Below are 17293 nucleotides of genomic sequence, written 5' to 3' on the forward strand. Positions count from 1 at the left end.
TCTGGACTTTCTTGCAATGAGTATCTATTCAGACATTAGTCAACCACTCAGCTTCACCATTCAACCATTTAGCATCAGACACCTGAAGGCTGAACTATGAGAAGAGGACCATTGTGGTGAAATAATTTCCTTTTGGATAACAATGAATGGCCGCTTCCGCTGTCCTTGGAGGCGGGTCCGGTTTTGATTGGGCCTCTTGCGTGGGAGTGACCTCTCATTCGCACTTTGTTGGAATCTCTCTGAGGGCCTTGGTGACCAGTGCTGCTTTTCAATATGTCTATTTTTGTACTCCCACGCTCTCTATAGTCCCCTTCACTGCAATGTCACGCTGTCTTTCATTACATTTGCATCACCAACTCTCTCTTTTGCTTATTTTTCTGGGACTTCCGCTCCTTCTTTCTCCTCGTCTTGTTGGCAACCTTCCCGCTTTTCCTCAGTTTTTCTTATTTTTGTCTCCATTTCACTATCCTGTCCCCGTCAACTTTTCCTTCTAATTTTTCTTTTTTTGTTTCCTTTTCGCACTCTTGTCCCTGTCAAATTCTCATGTTCTCATTTTCTCTGTCAGATTTTGTCCCTTTATTTATGAATGTGCCTCTTTTTGTCTACGTGTGGAGAAAAGGTTCTCCATCCACCCCAAAATCACCTGATAAACCAAAAAGCTGCCCAGTTCCTGAACAGGGCACAGATGACACCCCTGAGGCCAAGACAGGTACTATGGTCAAATTGGAATGGCCTGTCTCGCACTGTGTATGGGAAGTATGAATTCCTCCCAGAATGGGTTCCAAAGGGTTATCATACACTACCAGTCAAACATTTGTACACACCCACTCATTCAAGGGTTTTTCTTCATTGTGTATATATACTGCTCAAAAAAATAAAGGGAACACTTAAACAACACATCCTAGATCTGAATGAAAGAAATAATCTTATTAAATACTTTTTTCCTTACATAGTTGAATGTGCTGACAACAAAATCACACAAAAATAATCAATGGAAATCCAATTTATCAACCCATGGAGGTCTGGATTTGGAGTCACACTCAAAATTAAAGTGGAGAACCACACTACAGGCTGATCCAATTTTGATGTAATATCCTTAAAACAAGTCAAAATGAGGCTCAGCAGTGTGTGTGGCCTCCATGTGCCTGTATGACCTCCCTACAACGCCTGGGCATGCTCCTGATGAGGTGGTGGATGATCTCCTGAGGGATCTCCTCCCAGACCTGGACTAAAGCATCCGCCAACTCCTGGACAGTCTGTGGTGCAACATGGCGTTGGTGGATGGAGCGAGACATGATGTCCCAGATGTACTCAATTGGATTCAGGTCTGGGGAACAGGCGGGCCAGTCCATAGCATCAATGCCTTCCTCTTGCAGGAACTGCTGACACACTCCAGCCACATGAGGTCTAGCATTGTCTTGCATTAGGAGGAACCCAGGGCCAACCACACCAGCATATGGTCTCACAAGGGGTCTGAGGATCTCATCTCGGTACCTAATGGCAGTCAGGCTACCTCTGGCGAGCACATGGAGGCCTGTGCGGCCCCCCATAGAAATGCCACCCCACACCATGACTGACCCACCGCCAAACCGGTCATGCTGGAGGATGTTGCAGGCAGCAGAACGTTCTCCACGGCATCTCCAGACTCTGTCACGTCTGTCACGTGCTCAGTGTGAACCTGCTTTCATCTGTGAAGAGCACAGGGCGCCAGTGGCGAATTTGCCAATCTTGGTGTTCTCTGGCAAATGCCAAACGTCCTGCACGGTGTTGGGCTGTAAGCACAACCCCCACCTGTGGACGTCGGGCCCTCATACCACCCTCATGGAGTCTGTTTCTGACCGTTTGAGCAGACACGTGCACATTTGTGGCCTGCTGGAGGTCATTTTGCAGGGCTCTGGCAGTGCTTCTCCTGCTCCTCCTTGCACAAAGGCGGAGGTAGCGGTCCTGCTGCTGGATTGTTGCCCTCCTACGGCCTCCTCCACGTCTCCTGATGTACTGGCCTGTCTCCTGGTAGCGCCTCCATGCTCTGGACACTACGCTGACAGACACAGCAAACCTTCTTGCCACAGCTTGCATTGATGTGCCATCCTGGATGAGCTGCACTACCTGAGCCACTTGTGTGGGTTGTATACTCCGTCTCATGCTACCACTAGAGTGAAAACACCGCCAGCATTCAAAAGTGACCAAAACATTAGCCAGGAAGCATAGGAACTGAGAAGTGGTCTGTGGTCCCCACCTGCAGAACCACTTCTTTATTGGGGGTGTCTTGATAATTGCCTATAATTTCCACCTGTTGTCTATTCCATTTGCACAACAGCATGTGACATTTATTGTCAATCAATGTTGCTTCCTAAGTGGACAGTTTGATTTCACAGAAGTGTGATTGACTTGGAGTTACTTTGTGTTGTTTAAGTGTTCCCTTTATTTTTTGGAGCAGTGTATTTTAGATTAGTCAAAGTAGCCACCCTTTGCCTTGTTGACAGCTTTGCACATTCATTCTTGGCATTCTCTCAGCCAAGCTGGAATGCTCTTCCAACAGTCTTGAAGGAGTTCCCACACTGGCTGCTTTTCCTTCACTCTGCATACCAACTAATCCCAAACCATCTCAATTGGGTTGAAATCAGGTGATTGTGGAGGCCAGGTCATTTGATGCAACACTCCATCACACTCCTTCTTGGTCAAATTGCCCTTACACAGCCTGGAGGTGTGTTTTGGGTCATTGTCCTGTTGAAAAACAAATGATACTCCCACTAAATGCAAACCAGATGGGATGGCGTATCGCTGCAGAATGCTGTGGTGGCCATGATGGTTAAGTGTGCCTTGAATTCTAAATAAATCACCGCCAGTGTCACCAGCAAAGCATCATAACACCACCTCCTCCATGCTTCATTGTGGGAACAACATATGCAGAGATAATCCGTTCACCTGCTCTGCATCTCAAACAAATCTCTTCTTCTTATTGTTGTCCTTTAGTAGTGGTTTCTTTGCAGAAATTCGACCATGAAGGCCTGTCTCATTTGAACCGTTGATGTTGAGATGTGTGTGTTACTTGAACTCTGAAGCATTTATTTGGGCTGCAATTTCTGAGGCTGGTAACTCTAATGAACATATCCTCTGCAGCAGAGTTAACTCTGGATCTTCCCAGAGTGTTACTGCACTTCAAGAAACTTTCAAAGTTCTTACATTTTCCACATTGACTGACCTTCATGTCTTAAAGTAATGTTGGACTGTTATGTCTTTTTGCTTATTTGAGCTGTTCTTGCCATATGGACTTGGTCTTTTACCAAATAGGGCTATCTTCTGTATACCACCCCTACCTTGTCACACCACAACTGATTGGCTCAAACGCATTAAGGAAAGAAATTCCACAAATTAACTTTTAAGAAGACACACCTGTTTATTGAAATGCATTCCAGGTGACTATCTCATGAAGCTGGTTGAGAGAATGGACACACCTACTCATTCAAGGGTTTGGCAAACTTTTGACTGGTACTGTATGTTAATCATGTTATGGAAGTGAAGAGCTACTTTAACCTCTATGGGCTAGGTGGGACGCTTGCGTGGGACGCTACTCAACAGCCAGTGTAATCCCGTGGCGCGTTATTCAAATACCTCAAAAATGCAAAAACTTCAATTTTTCAAACATATGACTATTTTACACCATTTTAAAGACAAGACTCTCATTAATCTAACCACACTGTCCGATTTCAAAAAGGCTTTACAACGAAAGCAAAACATTAGATTATGTCAGCAGAGTACCCAGCCAGAAATAATCAGACACCCATTTTTCAAGCTAGCATATAATGTCACAAAAACCCAAACCACAGCTAAATGTAGCACTAACCTTTGATGATCTTCATCAGATGACAACCCTAGGACATTATGTTATACAATACATGCATGTTTTGTTCAATCAAGTTCATATTTATATCAAAAACCAGCTTTTTACATTAGCATGTGACTAGCATGTGACTAGCATTCCCACCGAACACTGCCGGTGAATTTACTAAATTACTCACGATAAACGTTCACAAAAAGCATAACAATTATTTTAAGAATTATAGATACAGAACTCCTCTATGCACTCGATATGTCCGATTTTAAAATAGCTTTTTGGTGAAAGCACATTTTGCAATATTCTCAGTAGATAGCCCGGCATCACAGGGCTAGCTATTTAGACACCCAGCAAGTTTAGCACTCACCAAAGTCAGATTTACTATAAGAAAAATGTTATTACCTTTGCTATCTTCGTCAGAATGCGCTCCCAGGACTTCTACTTCAATAACAAATGTTGGTTTGGTCCCAAATAATCCATTGTTATATCCAAATAGCGCCGTTTTGTTCGTGCTTCAAAACACTATCCGAAAGGGTAAATAAGGGTGACGAGCATGGCGCAATTCATGACAAAAAAATTCGAAATATTCCATTACCGTACTTCGAAGCATGTCAACCGCTGTTTAAAATCAATTTTTATGCCATTTTTCTCATAAAAAAGCGATAATATTCCGACCGGGAATCTGCGTTTAGGTAAACAGACGAAAGAAAATAAAGCATGGGGTCGACTCGGGCACACGCCTAAGCCCATAGTACTCTGATCGGCCACTTGCCAAACGCGATAATGTGTTTCAGCCAGAGGCTGCCTCGATATCGTTCAGCTTTTTCCCAGGCTCTGAGAGCCTATGGGAGCCGTAGGAAGTGTCACGTTATAGCAAAAAAAAGAGCCAAGATGAAACACAAATTGTCAGACAGGCCACTTCCTGCATGGAATCTTCTCAGGTTTTGGCCTGCCATATGAGTTCTGTTATACTCACAGACACCATTCAAACAGTTTTAGAAATGTTAGAGTTTTCTATCCAAATCTACTAATTATATGCATATTCTAGTTTCTGGGCAGGAGTAGTAACCAGATTAAATCGGGTACGTTTTTTTATCCGGCCGTGAAAATACTGCCCCCTATCCCAAAGAAGTTAAGGGGACAGTTAACTTTTTTTGGCTTATTTTGTGCTTCGACAAACCAGCTACCCTGGGTAAAAAAGTTAAGTCGGCTCAATCACAGACACCAACTGATATTGGAGTCAGTATTATAATCCCGCCTACGTTTGTCCCTCAAGTCGCCATATGTTCCAGCACTAGTGCAAAGTATACCTTCATACTGAACCTACCATCCCTGTCAACCTTCCCAGCAGCTCAACGCAGGCCTTTGTGGTGAGCATCACACTAAAAACACAAGATACCTAAAGAAAGCAATGCCAAAAGGCTTCTCATAACTATCAGATATCCTGGATTTGTCAGATAGAAGTCTAGACTTCAGAAACTGCTCTGCTGCAATGAATACGTAATTAGACCAAAGCAGGCAGACGTAATCAACAATTTTACATCTTGTCTGCTGACACTCAATACATCTGCTTACATCTTCCATTTAGACGTTTTGGAATAGAATCACTTACTTTCCCCCTGGAATCTAGTTCATAGTTTGGAACATAATCTATCCCTTTTTCCTTCAAATGTTTTGATGCGCATTTAAACAATTAGTCCCTCTTACTTTTGCAATTATTTAGCTATTGGCCTGTTAAGGTCTGCAAAAGTTAAAGCTTACTGACGTCCAGCCCTTCCATCTTATTCCTTTAAGTTTGGGGAAATTCTAATTTTGGCAGTAGTTAGACCTAAGACAGGGTTGTCCGCTCTCACCGCATAAAATTGAAAAAATGTCGATCCATTTACTCTCTTAAGGATTGGACCCTTGTTTTCTAATTCTGCCTAAAATGATATACCCAGATCGAACTGCCTGTTGCTCAGGACCTGAAACAAGGATATGCATATATACTATTGATACCGTTTTGAAAGGAAACACTTTGAAGTTTGTCGAAATGTGAAATTAATGTAGGAGAATATAACACATTAGATCTGGTAAAAGATAATACAAACAAAAAAACATGTGTTTTGAAATTATTTTTTGTTTGATCATCTTTGAAATGCAAGAGAAAGGTCATATATTAAGATAGGATCCTAGGTGTAATGTAGATGTTGTCCACAAGATGGAAGCAATGTGTGTGCAACATTTCAGACTGATCCAGTGAAGGATTACATCACTACACAATATATTGTATTAAGTCTGCCAGGAATTTGCCCAAAGGTGCCAAATTGGTAAACGTATACATTTTCAAGTACATAACTATGGTAATACATTTTGTTTTTAGTTTTCACTCTCCCAGGATGTCATACATGATGTATCATTAGCTTCCCTACAGAAAATACCCCAACCTTCACACATGGCTGGGTGGGTTGGGTGTGGAGTCAGAGACAGCAGTGGGGTCAAACTGTAGAACCAAGTTCCTACATTCTAATATAAAAATTGATTTTATCAAACAAAACTATGCTACTTGTAGAAAAAAAAGAGGAGGAAGGGAAGCACTGTTAATGTAGACAATAATAGATTTTGGTACAGAATGTGCTCTTTGGTAAAAGGGGTATATTGGTTATCAAAAAGGAGGACCAAGGCATTATTCATATAATTAATGAAAATATTTGTATAGCATGTTCAAAGTTTAAAAAATCCGACGCGTTTCGACTGCATGGCCTTTGTCAGGGAGTACACAGAAATTATAATACAATGTCCTCTTTTGAACAGCTTTTTCCAATCAGCCCTAATTTGAAGAGGGAGTGGTTACAAAATAGATTGGACAACACCTAGTAAGCAATACTGTACACATTAAAAAGTGAAAGACTGTAGATATGTTACCAAAAAATTCAACTCCAAGCTAGAAGCATGAAAACGCCTAGAAAGGTAGTGTAATCTTAAATATGACTGGGAGACGTGTCAAGAATAAGAAAGCAACATATTCCATAGTACACTAGAACACAGCAAACATGAACAACAACAGTCTAAATATAGCTAAGGGCAATAGAGCAAAATGTACACTAGATGACAACAAATGGACCTATCACGACCCTACAGGAAAGGGGAGAAATCCATATCTTCATTTAAACCACGGTACTTAGTGGCCTGTAGTTTGTAAATCTAAACACTTTCCCTTTGGTTTAGCTGTTTAAGACAGTCCCCTTTTTCTAATTGAGGCCGGAACATGATCAATACCCATAGCTTGTAGGGAGGCAGGGTTGTCATTGTGTAAGGACTTGTAGCGCCTTGCCATGGGGTAGTCTTCATTGCCTACATCTATGGCATACTTGAGTTCCACCTTCTGTCTACCAAAATCTACTATTGTGTACCTTAGCAGTGTGGTGGTTAATTTCTTTACTATCAAATAAGGAAAGACAAACTTTACACACAAGTCAGAGTTATACTTAAACTACATCTTTAATAATAAGAGCTTTGCAATAGCAATGACTTTCAACGATTCACCATTTCTAATGATCCGTTGAGAGTGACAACACAATGGCTACTGAGATCTTTTATAGCAAATATCCACCTCCAAGTCGACATAACAAACCACAGATATTAGGAACAGTTCACAAAGTGAGACTTTATAAATGAGAAAGGAGTATACCGTAGCCAGATAGCATTCCCTATAAATTATTGTTCAGTTTGGTCCCTAAGACGAGGTTGCTATCTTGTTCCTGTTACTCCTAGCACAAAAACACCAACTCTTCCAATGGCATAAATCAATTGTCAACTCTAGATACTCCCATCTCAAGTAAAACCCCTTCATGGCCCCACTCCTGGACAAGCTCACTGAGAGGAGTGAGCCTCTAGGTCATACACTATCCCAGGATAAGTGCAACATCAGAGGGGACATACAATGGTTCCAGACACTGCCATACACCTTCCCCCAATGCCAAAGGAGGGAGTGACTTGTGCACAGACATTGTGGAGACAAGTATGGTTCCCCACGCCATCCCTTCACATGGTTTAAGAATAGGTAAAGACACATTCACATATGAAGACAATGTTCCATCCTGTCCTCTTCCCTTTCTGATATTCTGCATAGCTCCAGAGACATGTAAAAGACAAGCCTGACCTCTCCCCTCCCTGGGCCCCAGGTGACTGAGCCCCAGCTGAGGGAAGAAGTGCAACTGCCAACACCAGAGTCCGAAGGGATACATTCTAATAACAAGTATATCACATAAGCATATTATGCAAATAAGATATCTTAATTATCGATGTTACCCAACTAATTCTGATTCATCCACCACAGCAGCGCTTCCCTTCCTCCTCTTTTTTTCTACAAGTTAATCATAGCACTTGGGTCATGTGTAGGGGAAGCAGCTCCACAGTAATGTTTTCTGTGTTTTGGGAACATTTTACAACTCATACTATGGATTTCACCCAAGAGACTACAAGATTTTCCTATTCCCATGAAGAGGGTCAAAGGGTTATTACCACTACCTCAATGCAAGATGAGATGACAGCCACAGAGAATACTGGAATGGACTTAAACAAGGCTTACGGAGACTTGCAACAGCTAATGGAAAAAGACACCAAACTTGACCTCAATTCTATTACCTTGTCTGACTATTGGAGGAAAGGCCTAATCCCCAGAGGACTCCATACTATGAAGTTTCCAGCTAATGGAGCACAAGGTAAAACTGAATTTAGAGATAAATGGGAGGCTATTCTCAACAGGTGTTCTTTTGACCTAATGCTACTTCTAATAAAAGCATTTAAAAAGGACAGACAAGTAGTCCAAACAGAAATTGAATTAGTAAAAATGGAAAGTCACAGAACACTCAGAGGCCAGCTCCTCCCAAGATTTTTTAGACCATGAAGAGGAGCCACGCAGGTTCCTCATCAAGAGAGGGAGAGGACGCGGAAGCGGCCAACACGGAGGGGGGAGGAACTCAAGACAAGCCAACCACACAGAGCAGGACCAGAACAAGGCTGTGATCAACATTTCTGGAGAACCCCTTTCTGATGATTGTGTTAACGGTCTTGTCTAAAGGACTGTCCTTTGCACCCATATACTCAACTAACTAATTCATTCAATTCAAAGATTGACCTATTTCGTTTCTACAGGAATCTACATCTGAAGGCCTGGTACAAGCAAAACATCTATCCAACTACAGACACCAGTGTCTCAGGTCAGGTAGTTTCTGTGCCCTCAAAAACACCTTTTAAGCCCAAGTCCACCTTTTGTCCCATCGTCCAGAATGCCACACTAAATACACTTGCCAAGAAGGTGAATTGATATGGAGAATCTGTTTAAGGGTAAAATTGACTCTAACCAAACACAACGTAATCTTTCTAAGACAGAGGAATGCAGTTCAATCATTGTCCAAAAATTGACGGATTGTGGTTAAAAAAGCAGACAAAGATGGTGATACAGTAGTGTGGAGTAAAGACAAATGTGACAGAAGCCTACCGTCAATTAGACAATGATGAATTCTATCAATCTCTTACCTTCAACCCCTACATAGGACCTAAAAACTCAATTGAGAAGGATCCTCACAGAAGCTAACGAGATTGGCTACATTTCAGACAAGGCGTTCAAATTTATTTTCAATGACAGTCTGCGTATGGGTTCTTTTTATCTTCTTCCAAAAGTCCACAAGAATCTTAAACCACCCAGGCAGACCAGTCATTAGTGGTAATGAAAGTCTGACAGAACCCATCTCTAAGTACATTGATTACTTTAAGCCTTTCTTGCCATCACTCCCATCTTCAAGATACCACAGATGTGTTCAATTGAACAATATAGGTACAGCTTCCTTTTTAGTCACCATGGATGTGGAGTCTATACACCACCATTGAACATGAACAAGGATTGGCAGGTATGCACCATTTCTTGAGTACCCGGCCTGAGACTGAGATGCCTCCTACATAATTAATTGTCTCACTGACTGAATGGACTTAATAATAACATCTTTGTCTTTCAGGACCGTATTTTTAAACAAGTCAAAGGATGTGCCATGGGAGCATGCTACAGCCCTTCCTACGCTGGTTTGTACTTGGGTAAATGGGAAAATGACTTCATTTTGGATCCTTCTAATAACCAGTTCTTTTACCGGATTATATGGTTGGGACGCTATATTGATCATGTTTGCCTGTTCTGGTCCGGCTCAGAGTATTAACTTATTTCCGTCCACCAATAACTTAACAGCATTAACCCTAAAATCAAACTAACTATGGAGTACAGCAAGGATAACATTCATTTTTTGGACTTTGACAAACATGTCAAAGGTTGTTTGAACACATCAATCTTTAGGAAGCCTACAGATGGGAATACCATTCTGAGGGTAGACAGCTTTCACCCCAAAAGGCTAAAAGAGAACATTCCATATGGCCAATTCCAGAAAGTCAGCAGAATTTGTGATCTGGAAACAGACTACAGTGTCAAATCTGCTGAATTGGAGAATCGCTTCTTGAATCGTGTCCTGAAATATACAGGTATATGGGCCAGACGACTTGACAGAGAGAACTTATTGCGTAGGGGAGTGCCTCGTGATACGTCAGAGAGATTGTACTTTGTTACAAAATACAGCACCGAAGCAGAGATCATTAAAAATAATTGGGGAATCATCCAAAGCGATACGCTACTACGCCAAGTCTTCCCAGAGCCACCAGTCATAAGCTTTAACCTCTCTAGGCTAGGCGGGACGAATTCGTCCCACCTACGTAACAGCCACTGCTATCCTGTGGCGTGATTTTCAAAACCTTAAAAATCCTATTACTTCAATTTCTCAAACATATGACTATTTTACAGCCATTTAAAGACAAGACTCTCGTTAATCTAACCACACTGTCCGATTTCAAAAAGGCTTTACAACGAAAGCAAAACATTAGATTATGTCAGCAGAGTACCAAGCCAGAAATAATCAGACACCCATTTTTCAAGCCAGCATATAATGTCACCAAAACCCAGAAGACAGCTAAATGCAGCACTCACCTTTGATGATCTTCATCAGATGACAACCCTAGGACATTATGTTATACAATACATGCATGTTTTGTTCAATCAAGTTCATATTTATATCAAAAACCAGCTTTTTACATTAGCATGTGACGTTCAGAACTAGCATACCCCCCGCAAACTTCCGGGGAATTCGCTAACATTTTACTAAATTACTCACGATAAACGTTCACAAAAAGCATAACAATTATTTTAAGAATTATAGATACAGACCTCCTCTATGCACTCGATATGTCCGATTTTAAAATAGCTTTTTGGTGAAAGCACATTTTGCAATATTCTAAGTACATAGCCCAGGCATCACGGGCTCGCTATTTAGACACCCGGCAAGTTTAGCACTCACCATAATCATATTTACTATTATAAAAGTTTGATTACCTTTTGTTGTCTTCGTCAGAATACACACCCAGGACTGCTACTTCAATAACAAATGTTGGTTTGGTCCAAAATAATCCATCGTTATATCCGAATAGCGGCGTTTTGTTCGTATGCGTTCCAGACACTATCCGAAATAGTAAAGAAGTGTCGCGCGCATGGCGCAATTCGTGACAATAAAATTCTAAGTATTCCATTACTGTACTTTGAAGCATGTCAACCGCTGTTTAAAATCAATTTTTACGACATTTTTCTCGTAGAAAAGCGATAATATTCCGACAGGGAATCTCCTTTTCGGCAAACAGAGGAAAAAATCCCAAAGGCGGGGGCGGTCGGGGTCACGCGCATAAGCCAGTGTCCCTTGATCGGCCACTTGAGAAAGGCGATAATGTGTTTCAGCCTGGGGCTGGAATGACGACATTCTGTTTTTTCCCGGGCTCTGAGCGCCTATGGACGACGTGGGAAGTGTCACGTTAGAGCAGAGATCCTTAGTAAATGATAGAGATGGAAAACAAGTTCAAGAAATGGTCAGACAGGCCACTTCCTGTAAAGGAATCTCTCAGGTTTTGACCTGCCATTTGAGTTCTGTTATACTCACAGACACCATTCAAACAGTTTTAGAAAATTTAGGGTGTTTTCTATCCATATGTAATAAGTATATGCATATTCTAGTTACTGGGTAGGAGTGGTAACCAGATTAAATCGGGTATGTTTTTTATCCAGCCGTGTCAATACTGCCCCCTATCCTAAACAGGTTAAGAGATGTCCTACCCTAAATGACAAATTAGTCCACAGCTATCTTCCTGGTGACTCTCCAAAAACGTTGCTAGACCACAAACCCAGGGGCTCTTTTAAATGCAACCTTTGCATAAATATTTCACAGAAAAAGTATTTTGTTGACACAGCTTCTAAAATATCAAGTCAAGCATTTAATTAACTGCAAAACCACTCATGTCATCTGCAGATTGGAAATGTCCACAGTGCAAGGTGTTCTACATTGGACGGCCAAAGAGATGCCTTCAAGACCGCTTAGCGGAACACAAGTACGCCATACGGGTAGGCAATAAAGACTACCCCATGGCAAGGCACTACAATTCCTTACACCATGGCAACCCTGCCTCCCTACAAGCTATGGGTATTGATCATGTTCCGGCCTCAATTAGAAAAGAGGACCGTCTTAAACAGCTAAACCAATGGGAACGTTTTTGGATTTACAAAATACAGGCCACTAAGTACCGTGGATTAAATTAAGATATGGATTTCTCACCTTTCCTGCGGAGTCGTGATAGATCCATTTCCTGTCATCTAGTGGACATTTTGCTCTATTGCCCTCAGCTATGTTTAGACTGTTGTTGTCCATGCTTGCTGTGTTCTAGTGTACTATGGAATAGATGGCTCTCCTATTCTTGGCACTTTTCCCAGTCATATGTAAGGTTAGAACTACCTTTCTAGGCATTTTGATGCTTCTAGCTTGGAGCTGAATTTTTTTGATAACATATCTACAGTATTTCACTTTTTAATGTGTAAAGTATTGCTTACTAGGTGTTGTCCAATCAATTTTGTAACCACTCCCTCTTCAAATTGGGGTTGATTTGGACAAATCTGTTCAAAAGGGGACATTGTATTATCATTTCTTTGTACTCCCTGACAGTCATGCAGTCGCAATGAGTCAGATTTTTTTAACCTTTGTTTCCGTTGAACATGCCATACAAATAAAGGCATTTTAATTAATTGTATGAAGAGTGCCTTAGTCCTCCTTTCTTTTTGAAAACTACATTAATTTTATCTCTGGGACCCTCAGGATGACAAATCAGAGCAAGATTACTGAATGTAAGTACATTTTTTACCTTCAGAGGTGAATGTATCAAACCAGTTGCTGTGATAAAATGCTTTATTGTTGTGCACTATCCTCAAACAATAGTATGGTATTTTTTTCCCACTGTAATAGAACTGTAAATTGGACAGTGCAGTTCGATTAATATCAATTTAAGTTTTCTGCCCATATAAGACATGTCTATGTTCCGGAAAGTTGGCTGTTGTTTACAATGTTATTCTAGTCACATTATTGCATATTGAGCCACAACCGTACTGGTTTAGGGATAACGATAAAATTGAAACAATGTCGATCCATTTAAGCAGGCTCTGAATTGCGCACTATGTAGAGTGCTTCATGGGCCCCAGGGAATGATATGGATCTCATGGCAGACATGATAGAAATGGATGGTTCGGTATTAAGATTGTAGGCACACACCCTGCTGTGTGATTTAGGGTGTAGAGAAAGAGAACTTCCTCTGTATGTGTCTTGCAAGCTTCGGTTGGAAGCTTGAAGCACTGCTTAATGAAAGTGGTGTGCAGTGACTGATTTGTGGTAGTTTTCCTCAAGGCCTTTCCACATTCATCTAAACACTGTCTTCTGATCGCATATCTTGTTTTTCCCATTTATATTTTGCTTATGGTGAATTATTTTCTTTTACCTCTTCGCTAACTCTGTCCACTCCTTATTTTCCTCCCCCAGGTGCTCTCTCTCGTTCCCTCTCTTCCTCTTCATCCTCCATGGACTCCAGACATGACCTGGCTGTGCAACCTCAGCCGTTGCAACGGCCTCCCGCAAGGCAGCGGCGGGGACGGCTTCAACCCAGCTCCAAAACCATGCCCCCTCCGACCCGGTCTAATCCCAGCCTCATTGGTACTGCACTCTCGTGTCATAGTTTCAAACCAATGAAATCCACCTACGTTGCTTTGCGTGATATCCATGTACCTTATATGGTGGAACCAGTTTAAAGTCGTAGAGAAGCCTTTATTTCGCTCTCTGATCAGATTATTAGTTAGTTACATTGACAATTGAGAGTCACATTGATTAGTGAGCTCTTGAGCAGTATAGATGATAATTACTTTAGTATTGACCTTGAGGCCATGGTAATGTTGAGAGCTGAAATGACTAATACTATTATTTGGAAGGTGCTTGAATAATAAGTCATTATTATGATGGTGGCATTAGTGAACATGATGGTGATTATATTAATGGCTTTCCTGATGTTACAGCTGCTTACAAAAACATTAATATTCTCTCCCCCTCCCATGTTCCAGTACCCCGGAGCCGGACTCCCTCGGCCAGTAGCTCCGTGTGTGACGGGCCCGAGGTGCGCCTAGGGGAGAGGGTGTTGGTGGTGGGCCAGAGAACAGGGGTGGTCCGCTTCTACGGCAAGACCAACTTTGCCCCAGGTCAGATCACTGTCTATACCCCAAACATCTTTTGCAGTAATTACAGCTGCAAGTCTCTTGGGGTATGTCTCTATAAGCTTGGCACATCTAGCCACTGGGATTTTTACCCATTCTTCAAGGCAAAACTGCTCCAGCTCCTTCAAGTTGGATGGGTTCTGCTGGTGTACAGCAATCTATAAGTCGTACCACAGATTCTCAATTGGATTGAGGTCTAGGCTTTGACTAGGCCATTCCAAGACATTTAAATGTTTCCCCTTAAACCACCCATGTGTTGCTTTAGCAGTATGCTTAGGGTCATTGTCCTGCTGGAAGGTGAACGTCCGCCCCAGTCTCAAATCTCTGGAAGACTGAAACAGGTTTCCCTCAAGAATTTCCCTGTATTTAGCTCCATCCATCATTCCTTCAATTCTGACCAGTTTCCCAGTCCCTGTCAATGGAAAAACATCCCCACAGCATGATGCTGCCACCAGCATGCTTCACTGTGGGGATGGTGTTCTAGGGGTGATGAGAGGTGTTGGGTTTGACAAAAAGCTCAATTTTAATCTCATCTGACCAGAGTACCTTCTTCCATATGTTTGGGGAGTCTCCCACATGCCTTTTGGCGAACACCAAACATGTTTGCTTATTATTTTCTGGACACTCTTCTGTAAACCCCTGCTCTGTGGAGTGTATGGCTTAAAGTGGTCCTAGGGCCGCCCACCAAAAATCACAGACCATATCTTGGCAGGTTTGTTGTTGTGCCATATTCTTTCCATTTTTTAAATAATGGATTTAATGGTGCTCCTCGTGGGATGTTCAAAGTTTCAGATATTTTTTCATAACCCAAACCTGATCTGTACTTCTCCACAACTTTGTCCCTGACCTGTTTGAAGAGCTCCTTGCTTAGTGGTGTTGCAGACTCTGGGGCCTTTCAGAACAGGTGTATATATACTGAGATCATGTGACAGATCATGTGACACTTAGATTGCACACAGGTGGACTTTATTTAACTAATTATGTGTCTTCTGAAGGTAATTGGTTGCACCAGATCTTATTTAGGGGCTTCATAGCAAAAGGGGTGAATACATATGCATCCACCACTTTTCCATTTTTTTATTTTCATTTCACTTCACCAATTTGGACTGTTTTGTGTATGTCCATTACATGAAATCCAAATAAAAATCAATTTTAATTACAGGTTGTAATGCAACAAAATAGGAAAACCGCCAAGGGGGTGAATACTTTTGCAAGGCACTGTACCCAACCTTTTTTTGATATACTCAGAGGACCGTTATTAGCATGTTTTAACCACTCTAACATTTCAGTAGATTATCAGACACTCAACAAGAAGGTCTGATTTCATCTTTACTGAAACAGGATCCAAGTGGTGTATATATAAAGGTCCAGTCCATTAAAAAAATTGGAGACATCTTACACTTCTGTGTTGTGATGCAAAATGCGTAGCACATAGAATAAAAAGGTATTGTCGAATATTATTCATCCTAATCAGACAGGTTTTTTACATGGACGATATTTTGGAGATAATATAAGTACTGGAAACAATAGAACACTAATGAAAATCTGGAAAACCAGGCCTGGTATTCATAGCTCACATTGAAAAGGCTTTTGATAAAGTACTACTGGAATTTATATATAAATATCTGGAATTTTTCAATTTTTGAGAATCTCTTATAAAATGGGTTAAAGTTATGTATAGTAAATAATGGCTACTTCTCAAAGTATCGGAGTAAAACAAGGTTGTCCACTATCGGCATATCTATTTATTATTGCCATTGAAATGTTAGTTGTTTAAATCCAGCAGATCCAACAATAATATCAAAGGGTTAGATATCCAGGGCCATTAAAACATTGTACGCTGATGTTGTCTTTTTAAATCCATAATTTGGATCCCTCGTAGATGATATACTTTTTCTAACCTCTCTGGATTACAACCAAATTATGATAAGATAACTATATTATGTATTCGATCACAAAAAAATACAACTTTTACATTAACGTGTAGTTTACCAATAAAATGATCTTTATGGTGATGTGGACATACTCGGTATACATATCCCGAAAGAGAGAAATTATCTTAATAGAAAGGTAGCAAAGATAGATAAGATCTTGCTACCTTGGAAAGGAAAATACCTGTCTGCCTATGGAAAAATCACCCTGATTACCTCTTTAGTCATGTCCCAGTTTACCTATTTGCTTATGGTCTTGCCTACACCTGTTTTATTAATTATATGAGCAAAAATATTAAATTTTATTTGGAATGGCAAGGCAGACAACATTTAAAGGTGCCTGTTTTTAGAATATGAATTTGGAGAGCTGAAATTCATAAATATTAAAGCAGTAGACTTCTCACTGAAGACGTCAGTCATACAAAAGTTATACTTAAATCCGAACTGGTTCTCTAGCAAATTAATAAGAATGTCTCACCCCATGTTCAAGAAAGGCCTTTTTCTCTTCAGTTTATAACCTCTCACTTTCAGTTATTTGAAAATGAAATAATCTCCAAAATATTGCTATTTTAAAAACAAGCCACAGAAAGTTGGTTGCAATATCAGTTTAGTCCACCAGAAAACACAGAACAAATAATGCAACAAATATTGGGCTTAAACTCCAAAAAGGTATAATCTTTGTAAAGGATATCATAAATAGGACTTGTCAAGTTATGTCACACATGCAGCTAACCAAAATATGGAAATGTCTGCTCTACCCAAAATTACAACCAACTAATTGCAGCATTACTGCAAATATGGAAGAGGGAAAAAGTAAGGAACTTCTCTGCCGGCCCTGCATTAAAGACCAAAATTAGTTAAATAAAATAGTGTTGAATGAAAAAA

General features: G+C 40.9%; 1 protein-coding gene across 1 annotated transcript in view; it reads left to right on the forward strand.

Annotated features, from left to right (window-relative positions):
* The window catches only part of LOC106610599 (CAP-Gly domain-containing linker protein 4-like), a 90479-nt gene that overhangs the window by 30799 nt on the left and 42387 nt on the right, over positions 1-17293 (forward strand). Inside the window, 2 exon segments of the mRNA XM_014209995.2 lie at positions 13756-13926; positions 14328-14462. Coding sequence (XP_014065470.2) covers positions 13756-13926; positions 14328-14462 — 306 coding nt within the window.

The sequence above is a fragment of the Salmo salar genome, chromosome ssa09 (genome assembly GCF_905237065.1).
Source record: "Salmo salar chromosome ssa09, Ssal_v3.1, whole genome shotgun sequence".
NCBI lineage: Eukaryota > Metazoa > Chordata > Actinopteri > Salmoniformes > Salmonidae > Salmo > Salmo salar.